General features: G+C 34.5%; 1 protein-coding gene across 1 annotated transcript in view; it reads left to right on the forward strand.

The window, feature by feature from the left end:
• FBXL5 (F-box and leucine rich repeat protein 5) overlaps positions 1-23506 on the forward strand; it is a 42919-nt gene that overhangs the window by 17582 nt on the left and 1831 nt on the right. Inside the window, exons 5-10 of the mRNA XM_036990616.2 lie at positions 1018-1200; positions 3468-3593; positions 6280-6428; positions 7040-7122; positions 8019-8744; positions 17037-17185. Coding sequence (XP_036846511.1) covers positions 1018-1200; positions 3468-3593; positions 6280-6428; positions 7040-7122; positions 8019-8744; positions 17037-17185 — 1416 coding nt within the window. The remainder of the gene's footprint in view (positions 1-1017; positions 1201-3467; positions 3594-6279; positions 6429-7039; positions 7123-8018; positions 8745-17036; positions 17186-23506) is intronic.

A 23506-nucleotide genomic window follows, 5' to 3' on the forward strand; every position in this document is an offset into this window, starting at 1 on the left:
TGCAGCTTGTGCTCTAGACACCAAGCCAATACCTGTTGTGTCTAGTTTAATTGTAATAATAACATAGGGTTTCAAAGCATCACACTTACTACATTTAATTTTCCACTCCTTCAAAGCAAATTATAGCTATATTATGTTTAAAATATTTGCCATTTAAAAAGGGTTAGGTTAAAGTAATTTGATCACAGCATTTCTATATTTAAGTTTCTTTGTGAAGACAAATCAGATATACAAGGTAGTCAAATTCTTTGTCCTACTTTAATAGCGAATGTTTTGTATTTATATTCTTTATTATTGTACTTCATTTGCATTTTTCTTCCAGAAAATTACTACTGAAATAATACATTATAGGAAATTGGACATCCAATGATAACTTTCTACAAGAGTTGCTGACAAAAGATTCCCGATAAAATATATACCAGTGTTAGAAATATTTACATTGTGTTTCAGCTGGCTCATAAGTAGTCTACATAGGTTAGGACACCTGTAAGTTAAAGAAGTCCGATTTCACAGACCTTTTATATGAAGTGTGAAAATCAAAGTGGGAACATGAGGATACAGACAGGAAGGAGTCTGAATGTGTGAATGGAAAATGTGAGATTTGTGTGTGTCATTAGAAATGCCTTGGAGATCTCATAATCTGGCCGACTCTACACTTGTTGATTTAAAGCTGTATAACCTGTTGGGTCCCTTTTTCAAATGATGTGTCTTTATGCTACAAAGTGAGTATTGTTTTTTCTGTGATGCCTTTGTAAGAGGAAGTCAACTCTGTGTTCATTATTGTAGCTCCCACTGATGAAGGGTGATTTGGGCCATGATAGTTTAACCCTCCGGGTTTCTTAACAAGCTTAACATCTCCATGTTACCCGTAATCCATGTTATTTCCTTTTCACATCTTGGAAGCAGGAAGGAATGGACTCTAGGCACTGAATTTTATTTACAGAAATATGAGTGTGATTTTGTATTGCATTTGATCTTATAGCCTTGAATGTTAAAGTTTTTCTCTTTTTATTTCAGAAGCAGAAGTGTCAGAACAATCCACAGGTATAACCCATCTTCCTCCTGAGGTAATGCTGTCAATTTTCAGTTACCTTAATCCTCAAGAATTATGTCGATGCAGTCAAGTAAGCACTAAATGGTCTCAGCTGGCAAAAACTGGATCTCTTTGGAAACACCTTTACCCTGTCCATTGGGCCAGAGGTAGGTAAATGGCACTTCTAGATTGTTTTCACAATATTTCAGTCTATTCTCTTAGATAATCACTTACTGACAGTAATAAACAAGCCAGGAAGGAAATCTCTGAAAGGTGGTCCAAAAAGTAGATTTCATATTAGATAATGTATTCTTTGAATACATTTTGAAAAACTAGCAGTCTTAAAGTATTCATGGGTGAATTATGTGATGTGTGCAATTTCTTTTAGAGTAACTAGGAAACAATAGAGGACGGAATGCAAAATAATTGGTAAAATATTGATAATTGTTGAAGATAGTGATGACTAGATGGGTCTTATATTAAATTTTTATTTATTATGCTACTTCTTCCCTTTGAATATGCTTGGAATTTTTCATAATGAAAGTTAAAAATAAAAGTAATAGGTTATCAGAACAACTTTAAATAATTTGATTATTTGGGAATTTAAAAACTAGAGAATAAATTATTTCTGTAAGTTAAAAGAAGAGGCACCTTTATGGCTCCCTTTTGGTAGTGGTTCAAAATAACTGAATCTATTTTGTTTTAGCGTATTTTTTTTGTGATTGGCAATGCATCATTTTACAAATCACAATTTCATATTAACTTCATTGTGGTAAGTTACTTTTTTACATGTGAACAATTAAAATTTTCTGTTCATGAGCATATAGTGCAGTCATGAGATAAATACAACTAATGTAGCATACATTTTTCTGTCACTGGTTAAAACAATTTCTTGTACGTGAGTATTAGACTCAAAATTCATGTTAATTTTATTTTTATTTTACTATAATTTGGCCCTTTGGCATGGAAATACTTCTCAGATGATTATGAGTCAGATTTAAGAAATTTGATTTCTTAAATTAATATGTAGCACTTCTAAAATAAGCTGTTGTTAGATATTTAATATTTGTGAGTGAAGCTCTTTGGAGTAATGCTTAGAATTATATCATCCAAATGATTAAAATTATTATTCTTATGTGGAATAATTTTTCTTATAAGTTATAGGATAATGAAATACTAAGTGAAAACTCAAATAAGGTAAATATGGCTATATCAAATGCTTTTTTTAGCTATATTTTTAACTAAGAATTAATTATTAGGAAGTAATACATAATTATTACTTGATAGAAAGATCAAATATGATAATGCTGTGCTAGACTTCTGTGAAATTAACCAATGTTAGAAATATTCAATTGTAGTAAAAAAAAAAATCACACTAAAATAAGCAAAGGATTTAATTTGACACACTAAAAAGAACTATGAAAAATAATTCTCTATTATAGTCTTACATACAATTTTAGAAATCACTGGAAACAACCTAAGCTTTTTTTCCCCTACTCTGGTTTCACACTGGCTCCAGCAATACCCTCATTACAATGACAGCTTATAAACAAAAGGAAGCAAGACTTTTGGCCCAGTCAAAAGTCTTCTTTTTTTCCCTGTTTTAATATGTTTAAACAAAAAGTTCCAATAAAAATAGTTTTATCTATTTTTATTTACTTATGGTATTTATTTCCAGTGTTCTAAATCAGTTGATTTTACCACTCATCTCCTCCCCGCCGCCCTCCCCAGGGACATTTTGAAATGTTTTTGTCCCATTTTGGGGGATTATTTTGGTTGGTCTCTAGTGAGTAGAGGCTAGAGTTGCTGCTCAACACCCTATGCCCAACCCCCAACCACAAAGAATTATCTGGCCCAGAATGTCAATAGTGTCAAGGTTGACAAACCCTAATTTAGATGTAATGTGAAGAGTTCAGTAAATTTATTCTGCACTGTCTTCTACTTCACAATCATATAATTTAATTGCATTATGTTCAGTAGGATCCTTTAATTTATGGCTTAGCTTTACCTTAATCTTTCCCTTTGACTTCTGTTCCTACCTACTTCTGAATGGCTAACTAATTCACTACTGGGCCAAAAGTCTTGCTTCCTTTTGTTTATAAGCTGTCATTGTAATGAGGGTATTGCTGGAGCCAGTGTGAAACCAGAGTAGGGGAAAAAAAGCTTAGATTGTTTCCAGTGATTTCTAAAATTGTATGTAAGACTATAATAGAGAATTATTTTTCATAGTTCTTTTTAGTGTGTCAAATTAAATCCTTTGCTTATTTTAGTGTGATTTTTTTTTTTTACTACAATTGAATATTTCTAGCATTGTCTGACTCATTGTCTAGGGCTCACATATTTTCTGTGTGTAGTGATTTTTATTATAAATAAGTTATTTTCTTGTGATGGTAACCTACCTAACCTTATTTTGTTCCTCTTATTTGTTGAGTAGGTGACTGGTACAGTGGACCAGCTACTGAATTTGATACTGAACCTGATGAGGAATGGGTGAAAAACAGAAAAGATGAAAGTCGTGCTTTTCAGGAGTGGGATGAAGATGCTGATATAGATGAATCTGGTAAGCTGTGTTTGCAGTTAAAGTTATTATATGGTGCTTTAATAATTAACATATTTAACAATTAAGTACTTATAAATTAGTAGGTGTTAGGATGTATGTATTCTGTAGTTAGAGCAACTGGTGTTTTTAAGCCTACTACTTTGTAACTTACGAAGGAAAAATAAATTAAAAATGTTTTCTGTTTGAAGTATTTGTTAAATGTGTATAGGGTTGATTCCTATCTGTTTTTATATTTCAGTACTTTAAAAAAATGAGAAAATGATGGCTGTCTTCCTTATTGAAATAATGTATGTTCATTATGGCACATTGCAGTTAACAACATGTTTTTTAGGGCTATTTCATTTGATCAGTTCAGCAGTTTTATGGAGTAATCTGTGGTCCAGAGGAAGAAACATGAGGCTCTTGAATCTCTTTATTCATACCTTTCTCACAGGTTGTTGTAGAATTAAGAAGTAATATATATATATATATATATATATATATATATATATATATATATATATATGGAAGTTCTTTGTAAAAAAGGGATTATAAAAGCTAGTGTAGCCATTCAGTAACCACTGTGGGAGAACTGGGGTGAGTAAGACTTTATCCCTACCCTCAAGAATTCACAAACCAGGGAAAATTTATAGTACCTAATTCTTAAGGTACATACTGAAAAATGCTGTAATAAAGGTTGCGGAAAGATGCTATTTGGGAGTATGGAGGAGGAAAACAAATTCTTAGATACCATTCTAGATAATAATTACTAAAAGATGGTGAAGGAGTAAAAAAATTAATGGATAAGACATTCTTTTACTTGGCCAAACTGAAACTATAGAGAATTTCTATATAAGTTGCCCCCTTATAATAGTAAGTGGGTGTGGCAAAAGAGCTAAACATGTGGAAAGGAAGGATTGCAGAGATAAAGATGATTATTTCAGTAGTAAGTTTATTTTTATGAAATGATGGTACCAGATTTTGGTATAGCTTTGAATGTTTGGCAGGTACTATACAAGGATGAAATCTTTTCCGTTTTGATTTGGTCATGTACTTATCCTGTGGCAGGCACTTACTAGGCATGAAGTTAATAGTGAACAAAATGGGGGAAAGAAATCCCTGGCCTTAAAATTTGGAGATGGGAGACAGATAATAAACAGAGGCAAAATATATACTATATAATAGATAGTGTCAAGTGCTATGGAGAAAAAGGAAAGAGTGCTAGAGAGGAAAGAAATCACAGTTTTAAATAGAGTGGTTAGTAAAGGTCCCCTGAGGAAATTGAGTTGAGATCTCAAAATATCAGATGAGGGAAGACTTGATTTATCCATTCTAGAAAATTAATTCATAAAACCCATATTGAGTTTTGAAGGCTTTACTAAACCTAGTGTATTTGTCTCAACACTTGAAGATGACCAGAGAAGGCTGCTGTTTTCCTTCATGTCGAGTGTGAAAGGTTAAAGCTGTAATGACAGCCTTTCTGAGGTGGTGTATCTGCTCAGTTCTTCAGTGGATCTAAGACTATACTTTCGATCTGCTGTCTGTATTATTGCTTTTTCAATTTAGCTGCTGCAGGGGAATTGTTCTTCAAGATGTCTAGGTTTTTAAAATTTTATTTTAGGATTTCACAGTGAACAGTATACATTTAGATAGGGAGGGCTGCAGAAGCGAAAGAATCATTTGAGAATAAAATTATAGTAGAATAAATAGGATTCAGTAAAAGTCATTTTTATCTCTGTATTTTACATACATGTCTGGGTACAGGGATAATTTAGGATAAAAATCTGTAAGCATGGAACTAATTCAGAATTATCATTTCTACTTATATTCCTTTTGTCAGCTACATTCAGTTTTGTTTAATAATAGACTTCCTTAACTAATTCTTCTAAACTGTTTTATGTTTAGAGACATTAAGATTAGATCTTTAGGTAAGGATAATAGCAAGGATCTGTAAAAGGTCAAAAAATTATTACTTCATTCTTTTTAGTCTAGTTGGTGTGTTGTTTACCTTAAATCAAATTGTAGCTTTTTTGTTGTTTGTTGTCACAGTAGTGCATCCTTTTGGAAGCATCTAACACCCATAGAGGTTACTAAGCAAAAAGCAAAGCCATGTTCTTTTTCACTTCTTAAAAGGTCTGTGGTACTTTGTTTTGCTTGATTCAGTAGGACCAGGCTAACTTACTTGTTTCAGATCTCTCCTAGCTCTGTGTCCCTTTTATTTTGGCAAGATAATGAATGATAAATATGAGAGATGCCCTCTCAAAAAAAAAGATAATGAATGATACTTAATTACTTTGGGTCATTTTTCTTTTGATGTCTCATACTCTGTTGAAGAACTTCTACTATTCTTTAAGTATTTAGAGTTATTTTTCCAAAATTTTTTGAGTGCCTGCAAATGGAGTTGTTTTTACCTTCCCTCTGCTCCCTACCTTGATGGGAAAATCACCTTCAGCCTTCAATGAAAAATACTTTCCATTGTTCTCATTGGAAACTTTTTTCTCTTTTGTCTCTTTTTAGTTGTTATGAGACCTGGTAAATATTATGTCTTAGAGATTGAGACTTTGCCCCTTTAATTTGTTTTGCATACATAAGAGAGTTTAAGGATAGCAAAAAGTACTTAATATTTAGTGATTTGATGATTCCTTGAGTAGTCTAATTATAATTAGTTTATCAATTAGTGTTCTTAGACTTTTGATTCATTTTACAGAAGAGTCTGCAGAGGAATCGATTGCTATCAGCATTGCACAAATGGAAAAACGTTTACTCCATGGCTTAATTCATAATGTTCTACCGTATGTTGGTACTTCTGTAAAAACTTTAGTATTAGCATACAGCTCTGCAGTTTCCAGCAAAATGGTATGTATAATTAGCACTAGTTTGGGTATTAAGAAAAAGCAGCAGTCATCTAAATTTGGTTTGCTTATTCCTGAGTTTAGATTAAGGAAAAAACCCAATTTATCCATGAGAGCACCTTTCCATGGGTAGGCATATACTGCTAACTTTCATGTTATTTCATTTCAATTCTCATAGAAGTGTTTGTACATATATATCATTGTCTAAACATAGAAAAAGAAGCAGAAACTAGGAGAGGTTAAATAATTTATTCAATTTCACAGATATTAAGTGATGAAGCCTAGTTTTATATGATTCTTTTTAATATGTAAGGTGTGCTAAAATGGGCAAGTGAAATTAAATCACTGTTTTATATAAGTGTATCTTGTGATATCTACCTCAAAATCTCTGTGGGTATTTCTTAAAAATGTAAAATGCCTGAGTTTGTTCTCATAATTACTAAAATTGATTCTGTGGGGTTTAAGCTCAGAATATGTTTGTAATGCAGTTGAAATAATTTTTACATGCACAAAGGTTTGAGAACCACTGGATTATATTGCTTACTAAAACTTACCTGTCTCTTACTTTAATTAAAAGTCTTCATATAGTTACAGTGAGTTTTTTCCCCCTCTTAGGTTAGGCAGATTTTAGAGCTTTGTCCTAACCTGGAGCATCTGGATCTTACCCAGACCGACATTTCAGATTCTGCATTTGACAGGTTAGTTATTTTTTTCAATGTTTAAAAATAATGATTTCTTACTAGGATTCACTAGAATTATTCTCTGCTTTCTCATTTGCTTAACTGCAGTTTAATCACACTATTATTTTTTGCTATCAAATCTTATTACATGTGGCTGTGCTTGACAGCACCCTCCAGTTTTTTGCCTCTTGTTCATAAGTCCCAGCTGATCCAAAACCTCAGTCTTTGGCATCCTGTTATCTTTATAATTCTGCACTGAGTCTAGGCCTTTGAGTTTTGCTGTGCAGCCATGTAGATTGGAACTATATGTTTTTAAGAAGGTTCCAATTTCAGCGGGGCTCCAAGGGTTATTTGGCAGAGCTCCCTCTTATGTTCATCATCATCTGAAATTGTAGTACGTTCTTGAAGCTACAGTCTTCACAGATTTTATTTCCTTGGACGCTACTGCTTCCTACTCTGCTTCACCCTCCTCTTTCCCGCCCCAGCATTTGTATCAGCACCTCTCTACCCATTTCAGAGGGAGAGGTGTACTCTTCTCAGCCTGAGGGTAATTCTGTACCAATCTTTAGAGCTTGTTTCTTCTGCGTCTACCTCAATCACTCGTTATTTTCTTTCTTTCATGTGTGTATAGCCTTTCCTCTACTGGTTACTTTTCAGGATAATAAACTCTCACCTTTCCATACCGTCTCCTTTCCTACCTTTCTGTTAGGTTAGCAACACTCTTAGTTCCTTCCTAATTATTCTTACTGTCTTTTCATATCTCTAGCATCTAAAATAGTTCCTGACAATATTCAGTAAGATCTTTGATTATATTAGATTTAAACTCTTCTAGTTTCTATCTGCTTTATAGTCAAAATCTTTTGAAGAATTTAAGAATATCCACTAGTAGTGTTTTTTTTACCTCTTAATTTCAGTTGGTCTTGGCTTGGCTGCTGTCAGAGTCTTCGGCATCTTGATCTTTCTGGATGTGAAAAAATTACAGATGTGTCTCTAGAGAAGATTTCTAGAGCTCTTGGAATTCTGACATCTCATCAGAGTGGCCTTTTGAAAGCTTCTACAAGTAGAATTCCTTCAACTACATGGAAAAATAAAGACATTACCGTGCAGTCCCCCAAGCAGTATGCTTGTTTGCACGATTTAACTAACAAGGACGTTAGAGAAGAAATGGATAATGAACACCCCTGGACTAAGCCTGTTTCTTCTGAAAATTTCACTTCTCCGTATGTGTGGATGTTAGATGCCGAAGATTTGGCCGATATTGAAGATGCTGTGGAATGGAGACATAGAAATGTTGAAAATCTCTGTGTAATGGAAACAGCATCCAACTTTAGTTGTTCCTCCTCTGGTTGTTACAGTAAGGATATTGTCGGACTAAGGACTACTCTCTGTTGGCAGCAGCATTGTGCTTCTCCGGCCTTTGCATATTGTGGTCATTCATTTTGTTGTACAGGAACAGCTCTAAGAACTATGTCAGCACTCCCAGAGTCTTCTGCATTGTGTAGAAAAGCATCAAGGACTAGAATTCATAGAGGCAAAGACTTAATATACTTCGGGAGTGAAAAATCTGATCAAGAGACTGGACGTTTACTCCTGTTTCTCAGTCTGTCTGGATGTTATCAGATCACAGACCATGGTCTCAGGTAAGTAATCAGTTGCAGGGTATTAGTTCGGTCATGTTCCCGTCTCAAGTAGAATATAAAATTTTGAGTCTAAGTCATTCGTTTCCACTGATTTATTTAATCAGAAGAGTTAGCCAGGATCTGTCCTGCTTCAGAGTGTTGGAACAATATGACTTCAGCATGACATTTCATTTTAGTTCAAATCCTTAGTGATTTGTGGAAGAACACAAATTTAAAAGTTTAATGAATACTTAGTAAATGCCTACAACACATTTTTAAGGTGCTTTAGTGGATGTAAAGATAAGTAAGGTACAGTTTTTACCCTCAAGGACTTGAAACGGGGAAGGAAATTTGCATACCGTATTCTGTTGCTGTGGATTATTTGTGTATGTTCTTTAAAAAAGGTTGAAGATTGATTCTATAGGGATCAAAGGAGAAAGACCTCTCATCCAATTGCACTAAACAGCCAAAAAATTTAATAAAGAGATGGCACTGAATTGAACCTTGGTGAAAGATGAAGGATTTTGATTAAGTGGCAGTGGGGGAAACCACCAGTCCAAGCAGTGGGGATCACTTGAGCACACAGTATAGCACTGTGTTATAGCCACCACTAGGTTATTGTTATGGCTGTTCTCAGCATTAGTTTTAATAATTGATTATCTTTGATATGTACTTTTGAAAATTGAGTATACTTTCTCTTTTACCCTGTAATAGACTTGAATTTTACTGGGTCTCTTTAATAATGGGGTGTCAGATATTTTAAACAATGAAAATTCATCCAGCATAAAGCCTAATATTCCCTCTTTCCTTTTAAGTATGATCTTTAGCAGATTAAATTGAACTCAGTGGGGGATGTTCAGAGGAGACTTAGTTTTCCAGTTTGGTTCTATTAAAGGAAATGTATTGGACAGTTTGGTTCTATTAAAGGAAATGATACAGATATGGATGATGTATCAATGGGAAGTATGAATGCCAACCAGAAAAATAGTATTTTTGAGTAGCCTTCTTCGTTGCTCTTTTTTTTAGAAAGCTGGGTCCTTTAAAAAAAAAAGCATTGTATAAAATATTTCAAATGTATCCCCATGTGGTTCAGTAGTTTCCTGAAGTGTTATTTGCAATTATAACACTTATAAATAAAATCCTATTTTAAATCTGTGGGGAAATTAGCTTACAGAAATCTTTGTAAAACCTTTTGGAAAGGAAGTAATTGTGTCCTAATTTATTGACAATACTAGAATTTGGTCTTCTAAAATTTTTAAGGGGTACAGAATGACACTACTCTTCTGTATTTAGAATTTTCTTTTTTGGCTTAAGATGAGTTGGGGTTTTATATTGGGGATTTTGGAAAATGTGGAAAAGCTTCTGTGCAAATAGTTTAGTGCTATTTTTACAGCTTTTACAAAAAGCAAAGCACTTGCTCAGCAGTATTGGAATTGAGTACCCAGAATTTAGAATTTTTGCTCTTTGATCATGATTTGCTTACTTATATTGCCTTCTTAAGTCTTAAAGAGAATATGTGAGAGAAGTTCTCTATTTTACTTTCTTGTTTGTGGAAGCATGATCTTTCGCAGACTAAATTGATCTCTTTTTACCTAGAACAAAGGAAGGATGGAGGTGAAACATTAGCCCAAAGAAGTAGTTCTTCCCAAGAGGGAGATTCTGCTGTATGCTTTATAGGACTCCTGTGGATCTCTGTTAGATTAGGAGTGTTCTTTGCACAGTGTTGGAGAAAATACTATGGGACCAGAGTTGGTGTGGGTTGATACTGTTTTTTTTCTGCATAACCGGCTTTGTCCAAAATACTTAACCTGAGGCTTACATAAAATGAATAGATGACACAGAGTAGGTTTTCAGTGAATGGTAACTGCAGTGCAGTAATTGTTTATCTTTGATATGAGTGAGCCTTTGGAGATTGATTACATTTTTTCTTTTGCCCTGTAATAGATTTGAATATTACTCAATCTCTTTAATAATGGGATGTCAGGTTTGTTATAATGAAAAACTCATCCTGCACAAAACCTGATATTCCCTATCACTAGATAAGAAATACTTTGTATGAGATTATTAAAAACATCCTTCGGAAGTCATGTACAATAACCAAAAGTGTTTTCCCCTGAGGTAGCTACTGACTGTGGTTTGGCTGCTGTACATTCCACTAATTTTCTGTTTATTCAAACCCAATGGCATATATTATAATTAAAACAATAAGAAGCAAAAAAACCATATTCTGGATTTTATTCCTTTTAAAAATCTTTATTGTATTTTTATATATGTATTCCTAACTCATATGGTTTTAGTTGTTTTTGAATGTAACTTGGTTTTAAAGTAGAAGGAATGTTTAGTTCAATTTAAAATCTAATGATTCATTTTCCAGTGTTATCTTTTCATGACCATTATACTTTATTAAAATTTATTTGTGGCTTTTTTCTGTTGTATTTTCAACATGACCAGTTTTATTGTTTGTTTAAAGAATAAAGTAACACATACACCCCTTTGTAATATTTCAGAATTGCAGTGATGTCTGATCAAGTGAGTTTTCCTATCTTCAGTTTTATCAGGGTATTTTTAAATAAGCCAGAACTAATTAAAAATTCTGGTCAAAATTTTGGTGAACCTAGTTAAGAGGTGTCTTCCATTTGTTTCCAGTGAAAAAGGATTTGGAAACTTCCCATGTAAGGCCTGAAAAATGCTATAAGGGGGGATAGTTGATATAAAAACAGGATTAAAAGATTTTATTTGAATACCAGAGTTTCTGTCCCCACTTCCCTCCAAGGCAGACTGTTAATTTTCTTATTTTCTCAAAGAACCAGCTCTTGGTTTCGTTGATTTTTGCTATTGTTTTATTCTTCTCAATTTTGTTTATTTCTTCTCTGATCTTTATTATGTCCCTCCTTCTGCTGACTTTAGGCCTCATTTGTTCTTCTTTTTCCAGTTTTAATAATTGTGATGTTAGACTATTCATTTGGGATTGTTCTTCCTTCTTCAAGTGTGCCTGGATTGCTATATACTTTCCTCTTAAGACTGCTTTCGCTGCATCCCACAGAAGTTGGGGCTTAGTGTTGTTGTTGTCATTTGTTTCTATATATTCCTTGATCTCTATTTTGATTTGTTCATTGATCCATTGATTATTTAGTAGCATGTTGTTAAGCCTCCATGTGTTTGTGAGCCTTTTTGTTTTCTTTGTAGAATTTATTTCTACTTTCATACCTTTGTGGTCTGAAAAATTGGTTGGTAGAATTTCAATATTGTGGAATTTACTGAGGCTCTTTTTGTGAGCTAGTATGTGGTCTATTCTGGAGAATGTTCCATGTGCACTTGAGAAGAATGTATATCCTGTTGCTTTTGGATGTAAAGTTCTATAGATGTCTATTAGGTCCATCTGTTCTAGTGTGTTGTTCAGTGCCTGTGTGTCTTTACTTATTTTCTGCCCGGTGGATCTATCCTTTGGGGTGAGTGGTGTGTTGAAGTCTCCTACAATGAATGCATTGCAGTCTATTTCCCTCTTTAGTTCTGTTAGTATTTGCTTCACATATGCTGGTGCTCCTGTATTGGGTGCATATATATTTAGAATGGTTATATCCTCTTGTTGGACTAAGCCCTTTATCATTATGTAGTGGCCTTCTTTATCTCTTGTTACTTTCTTTGTTTTGAAGTCTATTTTGTCTGATATTAGTACTGCAACCCCTGCTTTCTTCTCACTGTTGTTTGCCTGAAATATGTTTTTCCATCCCTTGACTTTTAGTCTATGCTTATCTTTGGGTTTAAGGTGAGTTTCTTGTAAGCAGCATATAGATGGGTCTTGCTTTTTTATCCATTCTATTACTCTATGTCTTTTGATTGGTGCATTAAGTCCATTTACATTTAGGGTGACTATTGAAAGATATGTACTTATTGCCATTGCAGGCTTTAGATTCGTGGTTACCAAAGGTTCAAGGTTAGCTTCTTTAGTATCTTACTGCCTAACTTAGCTCGCTTATTGAGCTGTTATATACACTGTCTGGAGAGTCTTTTCTTCTCTCCCTTCTTATTCCTCCTCCTCCATTCTTCATATGTTGTGTGTTTTGTTCTGTGCTCTTTTTAGGGGTGCTCCCATCTAGAGCAGTCCCTGTAGGATGCCCTGTAGAGGTGGTTTGTGGGAAGCAAATTCCCTCAGCTTTTGCTTATCTGGGAATTGTTTGATCCCACCATCATATTTAAATGATAGTCGTGCTGGATACAGTATCCTTGGTTCAAGGCCCTTCTGTTTCATTGCATTAAGTATATCATGCCATTCTCTTCTGGCCTGTAGGGTTTCTGTTGAGAAGTCTGATGTTAGCCTGATTGGTTTTCCTTTATAGGTGACCTTTTTCTCTCTAGCTGCCTTTAAAACTCTTTCCTTGTCCTTGATCCTTGCCATTTTAATTATTATGTGTCTTGGTGTTGTCCTCCTTGGATTCTTTCTGTTGGGGGTTCTGTATAATTCCATGGTCTGTTCGATTATTTCCTCCCCCAGTTTGGGGAAGTTTTCAGCAATTATTTCTTCAAAGACACTTTCTATCCCTTTTCCTCTTTCTTCCTCTTCTGGTATCCCTATAATACGAATGTTTTTCCTTTTGTATTGGTCACATATTTCTCTTAGTGTTGTTTCATTCCTGGAGATCCTTTTATCTCTCTCTATGTCAGCTTCTATACGTTCCTGTTCTCTGGCTTCTATTCCTTCAATGGCCTCTTGCATCTTATCCATTCTGCTTATAAATCCTTCCAGGGATTGTTTCACTTCTGTGATCTCTTTCCTGACATCTGTGATCTCCTTCCGGACTTCATCCCACTGCTCTTGCATTTTTATCTGCATCTCATCCTATTGCTCTTGCATTTTTTTCTGCATCTCTGTCAGCATGTTCATGATTTTTATTTTGAATTCTTTTTCAGGAGGACTAGTTAGGTCTGTCTCCTTCTCAGGTGTTGTCTCTGTGATCTTTGTCTGCCTGTAGTTTTGCCTTTTCATGGTGATAGAGATAGTTTGCAGAGCTGGTACAAGTGACCGCTGGAAGAGCTTCCCTTCTTGTTGGTTTGTAGCCTTTTCCTGGGAGAATAGCGACCTCTAGTGGCTTGTGCTGGGCAGCTGTGCGCAGACAGGGCTTCTGCTTCCTGCCCAGTTGCTTTGGGGTTTATCTCCGCTGTTGCTGTGGGCGTGGCCTGGCTGGGGCTGTTCCTCCAAAATGGTGGAGCCCTGTTGGAGGGGGAGCAGCCAGGAGACTATTTATCTCCGTAAGGGGCCTCTGTGCTCCCTGCTGCCCAGGGGGTTAGAGTGTCTAAGTGAAATTTGAAGAAAAGCATGAAAGTCATTTTGAGGGAACTTCACAGTCTGATTTTGGCACTTGTTATTAAATTATGGTACTGTTAACCTTGAAATAACTAAGTGCGTAATTTACTGGTGTTGGGAGTGGAAATGTTACTTTTCTTCCTTATAGTTTTCACAGGTAGTGGTGAGGAGTGTGTATATGAGATATCCTTGAAAAAAAAAGAAGAGTTTGAGATATTGGGGATTAGGACTTCAACATATCTGTTTTTGGGGAAGAGGGGGGCACAACTCAAACCATAGCACCAAGGTGTTTTTCTTACTGTTTCTGTTCTTTTTTTCTCTTGGTATTTTGTTTTGACTAATCTGATTGTATGTTCAAGTCCACTAATCACTTCTACAATGTCTAATCACTGCTAATCTCATTCAGTATATTTTTTATTTGATATTATATTTCTCATCTCTGTTAAGTTCCTTTTTTTTTATTGAAATGTAGTTGATATACAACATTATATTGGCTTTGCGTATATAACATTTAGTGTACTTGTGCGCCCCCATATACATTTATATACACATATATAACTACATAATGATATATGTAAATATATAAAAACATACACAGAGATATTAAATTATATCCTTTTTTTCTGTTCCTCTGGTTATGTTCGTATTTCCTTTTAAATCCTGAATCATATTTAAAATATAAAGGCTGTTTTAAAGTCATTGTCTATGAATTCCATATTTATCATCTTTATTGGTCTGTTCCTTTTGACTAGTTTTTTCGCTTGGTTTTTTGAATATCTAGTAGGTTTTGATTATATACCAGATAATGTGAATTGTACCTTGTTGAATTCTGGATTTTATTCTATTTCTTTCAAGATTCCTACATTCAAGTCACACCCTGGTTTGTACTATTTCTGTATCTTGTATATATTTTTATAACTCTTTTTTTCATATTGCATGCATTGTACTTTGTTCTTGGCTCTTCTTACCTCTGTAGTTTATCTTTTTATCTTCCTTAAGTCTCTTACTTTTACTTACATCCTCACTTCTACCAAAAAAGACAACCAGATAAACAATATACTCACAGCTACCTTTTCTTTAGCCATACTCAGCTATTTCTCTTCCTCCAAGGTATCATATTTCTTATCTTTAGACATTTGTATTTGCTCTCTTTGTAACATGTATTTATTGGCTAACATTGTGTCTGTCATAGTCTAAATGTCACTTCTTACAGGGAAACCTTTTCAGATCCCTTCAAGGCCCTTCTGTATGTTCCCAGGAGAGTATTCATCATACAGTATTATAATTGCTAATTTACTTTTGCTTTGTTTGATTTTACACTACCCTCCTTTGGCCAGTGACTGCACAACTGGTTTATTATTCAAGTATACTTATAATACAAAGTTTTATATTCCATTCAGTCTGTCTTCAGTTACAACAAGCAGTCTCTTCACTGAGGTATCTTCTGAGATTTTTTCTACCACTTTTTGAAAGCTGATTTTTTATTACGAGCTATTCAACTTTACAGGAAAAGAATTAGTAAATTTTAAACTCTGTATTGTTTTTTTTTAAAGACTGCTGCCTCTAACTGTTGTGACCCAGTCAAACCACTGAGATGCTGAACTGCACCTGTTAGTTTATAGCTTATAGGGATGGATCACAGAAATCTAAGATTTATTTTCAGTCAAAATATAAGGGGAAGTAGGCATTTAAATCTCCTGGGGCTTGGGGTCTTGATAAACTGTTTTTAATAGATCAGTTTCCTCTTTTGAACATGTAGTTACAAAACTTTAATATGTGCCCTCTTAATCCTTGCCATTCAATATCCCTCACTGAATATATTAATATTTCCATAATTTCTTCTAATCCCAATTAATAGTTTACATACTTTTACCTAACCTTACTTTTTACTTTCCATAAATCTACATAATTATGTTAATTATTTTTATTGAATTTATTGTATTGTTAGAGGTAGACTTTCCAGTTTTCTTAATTTTTTACTGTTCTTAATACTGCTTTAAACATTGTATGGAAGATTGTTGTTTTGTTCTTGATATTTTTTGGCTCTGTCATTGTCATTTTAGCTAACTCTTCATTTTATCCTATTTATATAAGTGTTATAAATAGGGTATGCCATTAGGTTGTCATTTTTGAAATGTAATTCACAGACCATTAAATTCACCTTTTGAAAGTGTACAGATCAGTGGTTTTAATATATTTACAAGGTTGGTAACCATCACTCTTATCTAATTCAGAAACATTTTCATCACACCAAAAAGAAACCCTGTACTCATTAGTAGTGACTCCTCATTCCCCTTTGACCCCAGCCCCTGGCAACCACTGATTTGCTTTCTGCCTTTGTGCCTATTTTGAACATTTCATGTGAATGAAATTATATAACATATGTCCTTTTGTGTCTGGCTTTTTTTCACTTAGCATGAAGTTTTCAAGGTTTATCCATGTGGTAGCATGTATCAGTACTTTATGGCTATGTAATATTTGTTTATCCATTTATTAATTAATGGATTTGGATTTTTTCCACTTTTTGGCTATTATGAATAACTCTGCTGTGAACATTCATTTGCAAGTCTTTGTGTGAGGATGTGTTTTCAGTTACCTTGGGTATAACCCTAGAAGAAGAGTTGTTTGATCATTTGCTAACTCAGTCTTTGAGGAATTGCCAAACTGGTCAGAATTTTCTTGGTAATTTTCACTTAGCCTGGTGGGGGAATGAATATTACAGTTCCAGGATTCAGCACTTCTTTCCTCTAAGAATTGAGTTACCCTAATGTTCTTATAAAGAAAAATTTCATAGACTTGTTGATTGAATATTTTTAGGAAAAATGTAGAAAAATTTCTCTGTTAAATGTATTCCTGCCAAAAGATGAGATTAATTGTCCTGTGTTATAGAAATTATTAAGTTTTCTTATTACAAAATTGCAAGTTCTGTTCATAGTGATCTAGTGGGCCATAGGAATACATAAGTTTTCATAGATTAATATATTTTAATTGTTGAATTGCTTCTCTTGCAGGGTTTTGACTCTGGGAGGAGGGCTGCCTTATTTGGAGCACCTTAATCTCTCTGGTTGTCTTACTGTAACTGGTGAAGGCCTGCAGGATTTGGTTTCAGCATGTCCTTCCCTAAATGATGAATACTTTTACTACTGTGACAACATTAACGGTAATGTCTTTTAGCAGTGAGATAATTTTGAAGGAATTGATTTAAAATTTTCTAACAGTTCTGGGTTTCTATTTACTTTGCTCGATTTCTAATTACCAAACTTTTTTACTTTCAGATTTAGTCCTTTACATATGATAAAATAAATCACAAAATAAATAAAATAAATCATTATTAGCTTCTAAAAGGTAAGTTTTTCTTGTGGATAGGTACTTCAGATACCCATTCTTCCAGATTTTTGAGATATGTAATAGTTTTGTCATTCCAAAAAGGCAAGCTGTGGAAATACTAACATTCCTATAAAATTTTGGGAAAATGTAGCACTCATTCAGTTTGGAGGCATTGATGTTCTAGGTACAGCAACTTCTTAGGGATGATTGATTTAGTTTTCTTGTAGGACAACTTTATAAATTGCAGTAGAAAAATGAGGATATTGGTAATTTGAACTCCTCAGGGATCTGGGATATGGTTCCAAATAAATCTTCATGGAAGTTTGAGGAGTGGGGTGTATGTGGTATTGGGAAAGAGTCTGGGGTGCTTTTTAGACATGATGAGAATTCCCACAGTACTTTGGAGGTTGATTCCTAAACCTGCTTTTAACAATCATCAGATAAATATTTCTTGATTTTTTTGTTTTGTTTTGTTTTTTAAGCCTATTCTTAACCCTGCAATGGACCTGTTGAATATATTTTTTCAAAGTACATTCTGTACCCTTTTGGCATTTGATAGTCACTGGTAGACACTAAAGTTCCCAGAAGCATAAAAATTTGCTTATTAGTAAGCAAATTAACCTCCTTCCTGTATTTATAACTGGAAAAGAACTTACATGGTTCAGGTTCTGTGCCCCTGACTTTTTACATTGTATACTATTGTCTTTGAGAACTGAATATATCTTAAGATGACAGGAAGATCAGCTGAGTTTCTCTCTGGCTGAATAATTGACAGGAGCCAGGAGGACTAGAGGAGAGGTCTCCTTTAATGACAGGCCAGCAGCAGAAAAGCCAGCAAATCTGCTCTTTCTGGGAGATTAGATTTTCCTTAAACATAAAACATCTATGAAGAGACGAGATCACAGCTCTCTTATTTCTGAAATCACATTGGTGATGAAGGAGATGACCTCCCCAGTTTCTTGAAATAGTGATACTAGGTGGGAGCATTTCTTTGCTCTCTGTTGCTTTCAGCATATAATCAATGAATGGTGAAAATAAATGTCATTTTAGTTAAAACCTGCTAAGGGTGCAAAACTAAAGTGTGATTGATGCAGTGAAGCACTAGCTGCTTCTGCAGATGCAGAGAGTTTGAGAAGGGAGTTTTTTTTTTTTAATGTACAGTTACGTCATTGTAGGTTCAGTGTTGTACTACCCTAAGGCTTATAGGACATAATAAGAAGTAATCAGTAAGCAATTATTTCTGTAAGGAAACATTTAAACATTGAACTTGCATTGTCCACATGGATTTCAGCATAGGGTATGGTTGTGGGAATAAATCTCACAACCTAATTCATCGTATTTATTTTTGGGTATATAGATGTAACGGGGTGGTGGAAATTGGGTCTCAGTTCATTTTTATGATCTGTCTACTTGTTCTGTGTTTGTTATTTTTAAAACATCTTGAAATAATTTATATAATGAGAGAATTAAATATCTAAAATCTTTTGTACTTTGTTAGGATGTCAGAATTCCTTTCATCTTAGCTGGTTTTGAATATATAAACATTAAAGTATTCCAAAGGAGCTGCTACATTCTTTTTGTTGAATATAAGATTTTTTTTGATAAGTAAATGGTAGTTTTCAATAAATGACTGTTAATGAAGATATCTGGAAGATTTGAAAGGAAATTGACAGTGCTTGTATAATCCAGTATTAAGTCTCTTTTTACAGCTTCTTAAAACATGATTTGGGGGAAAATGGAAATTCTTTAAACTTCACAGGGTGACTTGTGATATTAACTTGTGTTCCGGAGTTCCAGCTAGTTGCTCTTAAAGCAATGCTCTGATTATAACCTCTTCCTTAAAAGGACTATGGACAACTAGAAAAGTGTTAGAATAAGGCTGCAGTGTATCCCGTTTTGCAAGATGACAGGATTGATCCAGTGTCTACACTATACTACACTACACCTCAGCTTTTAAAGTAAATGTTCGGTGGCTGCTTAGGGGGCTCCCTTTCTATTATTATTAATTTTTATTAATTCTGAAAGTTAATATGTTTTATGCATGGTCTTAGAATAATAGCATAGTTAGGTGGCACATTATATTTTAAATATTTGACAGTAAGAGTTAACTAAAAATGTATTTTGTCAAAGAAAGTTTCTATAGTTAACTACCAGATTACTAACTAAAAGAAGTAAATACTGATAAACAATATTCATAAACTGAATAACAAGAGATAAGTATAGCAGAGTGGTGTGTTTCTTAAGCACTACCAGAAATTTTGGAGAAGATAAATTAGTATCAGACATTTAGACAAGATCTACTGTGAGCAAGATACTGTACTGATATAAAATGCCATTTTTGATTCTTCTGAATGATTCTTCATGACATTTAAATTTGTTGATTGTTAAAGTTAAGATTTAAATAAAAGAAATTTCTTAGCCATAACATTTAAAACAGTCTTTGTTATTTAAGAGGTGTTAAATGGAGTTGCATAGTTTTAGAGCTCTGAAGAACATTTGAACCATGATAGCAAGTAAACTTTTTGAACTGATTTGCATTTCATTATATATATGTAATTTGTGAATTAAGGTAGATTAGCTCATAGTTCTGGAGGTAAAACAGTTTGAGATGATTTGCTCTTTTATGTTTCTAATTTAAGTTAAAGAGGAATTAAAGGTAAGTGAAGGTAAGTGCAGATATACAAGCATAAGTAAAGTAACATGCTTAAAATCCAGGAAAAACCAATTAATAATAAAAATTTGAAAAATAACTGTAGCTATCTTAATAGCTCTTTTTATCTAATTTTTTTAAAAAATGCGTTCTTACAAAATTTATTTTTTACCATTTAAGATTTTATTTAATGATTATGCAAATTTTATTTTCCTATTTTCTTTACTATTCTTTAATGTAATTTAGCCTTCATGTGTGATAACCATTTGAGTTTTCTATCCTGTATAGACATTTGCTGGTGGTAAATAATTGAAGGAAACTACCTTTTGAATTTCATTGTCTACAGAAGCACATCTGTCTGTTGCTGGGCAGCTGCATCTGGGGAGATTTCTCCCTGCACACTAGGTGAAACCTCAACCCCGGGCGGGGGAGGCTTCTTGACTCTGATCAAGAATGAATTCTCAAACAGGTTGTGTGAGTGTAGGTAAGGAAGGAATTCATGACAGCAAGAGTAGTAGCGAATGTCAGCCGGTGTGCAGGCAGCAGAGAGCAAGGAAGAGCACAGGGAGGAAAGGGAAGTTCCTACTCGGTATGAGGCAGATACCTTGCCAACTCCTAAAGCCAGGGTCACCTGGCCTCCAGTGTCCTCTTGAATCTGCACAGTGTGGGAACTAAGCCCCTATCACCCCAGGATCTGGGGGAGTCTCAGAGCACTGGATGGAGTGAGATTATGTTCTGAGAACTTCCCAAAGGCAAAGAAAGGAGATTTTGGGCAGGCTAGTAAAGAGCATGATTGTACAGCTGCATTCCTGTCTGGGTCACCCAGGCAACGGAAACTTGCAATCCCAAATCAGAGATCTCAGTAACCAACCCTTCCCTGTGTGTGAAGACTTTTGCCAATGTCTAGAAGATTGAGTGAAATAGTGAAGTAACAAAGATGCTTACCACTGAAAGAGAACAAACACAAAACACAGTAAGTTGAACAGTCAGAAATCTTTATTTAAGGCGAAAAATAAATACTCAAAGAAAGGGGAGTGCAGGCAACCTCAGAGAGGAGGTGCACATAATAAGGGCTTAGGATTCGATCTTTTAAGGGTTTCAAGAATGGGGCAAAGGGCGGGGCAGGGTCCTATAGGCTTGACAAGTGGTCTCATTATGTTTCCCTCCGGTGAAAGATGTCATGTCACCACCCAGTCAGTCCTCTAGATAATTCTGTAAAATAAACTTAACACAAGGAATTTATTGATTCTGTTCTACTCCAGAGTTAGTGGTTACCCTCCAGTAGTGAGGATGTATCATTAGGACTACTTCCCGGCTTTAAGATAGGGTCGGTCATTAGCTGATTACCAAAGAGTATGTTAGGAATCTTGCCTTCTAAGTCCCTGGTTTTTCATATGAAATCTTAGCCTTTAGATGGAGTCCTTCCTGTTCTTACTAAACTGTTTATATCTTTGCACTTTTCATCATAGGCAGAAAAAGTCCATCATGATGCTTGTCCCATGTCCCTGCCCTACCTCATGTCTGCTTGAGATACTTGGCAGTATAGTCCTATTTCTTTCCTAATGCTGCCTTGCTTTTTCTGTTGTCCATTTATTCCTTAACAGTCCTTCTGTGCCTAAGGGTCTTATGTTAACATTGCTTCTGATTTTCATGTTTTGGAAATTGTTCTCCTATTTTGTACAATATGAGACTAAGTTAAAAGCAGGGTTGTCTTTACTTTTGCTTTGCTTCAGGCCTTCAGAATAAAATCTTCCCCATGGATGACATCATTTTGATGGATTATTAGGATCAGACACTGTCATTGACCTTATGATGGGATTGTAGTTTTGAGGTAGTATTATAGTTACTGTTTAAGAACCCATAAGCTTCTCTATGTAGATTCTGCTTTCAAATTTGGAACACTGATAAGTTCCTTCTCTTTATACTGATGCTTAAATATTCTAATGTATATTTGAGGGAGGGGGCACATTCTATGTCAGTGTGAGCGAGAACTTCTTTTTGTGATGGCTAACGATGTACTGCTAGCAGAATTGGGTTACTTCTGCCTAATAGAGGGCACATGTTTGTATTACTGTATTTTTCTTCCTCTGTAATTCCCAATTCCTACTACCATCCCTTAGATTTTGGGAACAAAGAGTGACCCATGTGGCCAAGGTGGGCCTGAGGATGCTGGGCCCTTGTCTTTTGCAGAGGATGATGGAAAATTGCGTAGTATTTGGAAAAATGTGAATCTCTAGAATAGCATCCTTGATCCACTTGGCTCTTTGAGGATTCCTTTTAGTTTCTCCCTTGAAAACTAGTACCATACTTTACTTTCATTGCTTTCAGACACTGCTTATGACTTTTTCCCAGGCCACTGTTGAGTTCAGTGTAAAGTTTCTTCCTTACCTGTTTTTAAAAATATAGGAATATAGTCATTTTGAAATATGTATTTTTTTTAGTCTGGAAAATTGTACAAAAGTCTCTATTTCTCTTTCTTCTTAGTTTGTCCTTTAAAAAAATTAGAATAGAATTACATACTGAGAAAATTATAGATACGTCTTTGGAAAAATAATTAGTTCAGGCATTTCATCCCAGAAAGTCAGGGCAGGGTAATGGTAGTAAGGCAGATGATTGGGTCTTGAAGGTGCTAAGTGATTGGCTGGCAAAGCAGTGACCTGCTGTGTGTAAGGGGTGAGGAAAGACAAGCTAAGAAGGGGCAGTGTGGAGGGTTGGGTGATGCTTATAGTAAAGCTGAAAATACGTTCAAAGAGAAAACCTGGGCAAAGGTTAACGGTAGGAGAAGAGTTTCAAACCATAGGATTTCTTATCAGGGCTTTTCTAATATCTGATAATTTGCACTAAGATATTGTATTTTGACTTTGGTTAAGATGACTAACCTTGTTATCTTATTTTAAGGGAAAATAATCTTAACAAAAATGCTACTTTGTGATTTGATGTTCAACTTTTTTCTTTTTTAAAAATAGAACAGATTTTAATTTTGATTAAATAATGGGCTTTTGGTAATTCAATTGCATATTTGAAATTTTACACTTTATTATGGAAAATTCCAAACATATAGAATGATCGAGTGAATCCTCATGTGTTACCAGCTTCAGTAGTTAGAACCTTTGACGAATGCTCTTTCAAATATTATTGCCCATTCTCTTACCTGCCCCCCATATTCCAGTTAAACATAAGTAAAGTTAAATGTAAGTATTTGAAAATAAATGAAACCATAAGCTATTATGGTTTTGTATATGCTTGTAAAGTTCATTAGCTTCTTTTCTTTATTACTTGCATAGTGAAACATATGAACATTATACTTTGTTGACTGTATATCCTAAGAAATTTGTCCTTTGTATTTCATATATGCCATTTCAGGAATACAAGGAAATGTTAAATGATGGGAAGAAGTGTCCTGTGTGTTCAATAGCGAGTAGTTACTATTAGCATTATTGCCTTCTTTGGATTATGAGTTGTTACTTTAATGAATTGCTACTTTAAAAAACAAAGCTAATGTAA

This window comes from Manis javanica, chromosome 5 (genome assembly GCF_040802235.1).
Source record: "Manis javanica isolate MJ-LG chromosome 5, MJ_LKY, whole genome shotgun sequence".
Taxonomy (NCBI): Eukaryota; Metazoa; Chordata; class Mammalia; order Pholidota; family Manidae; genus Manis; species Manis javanica.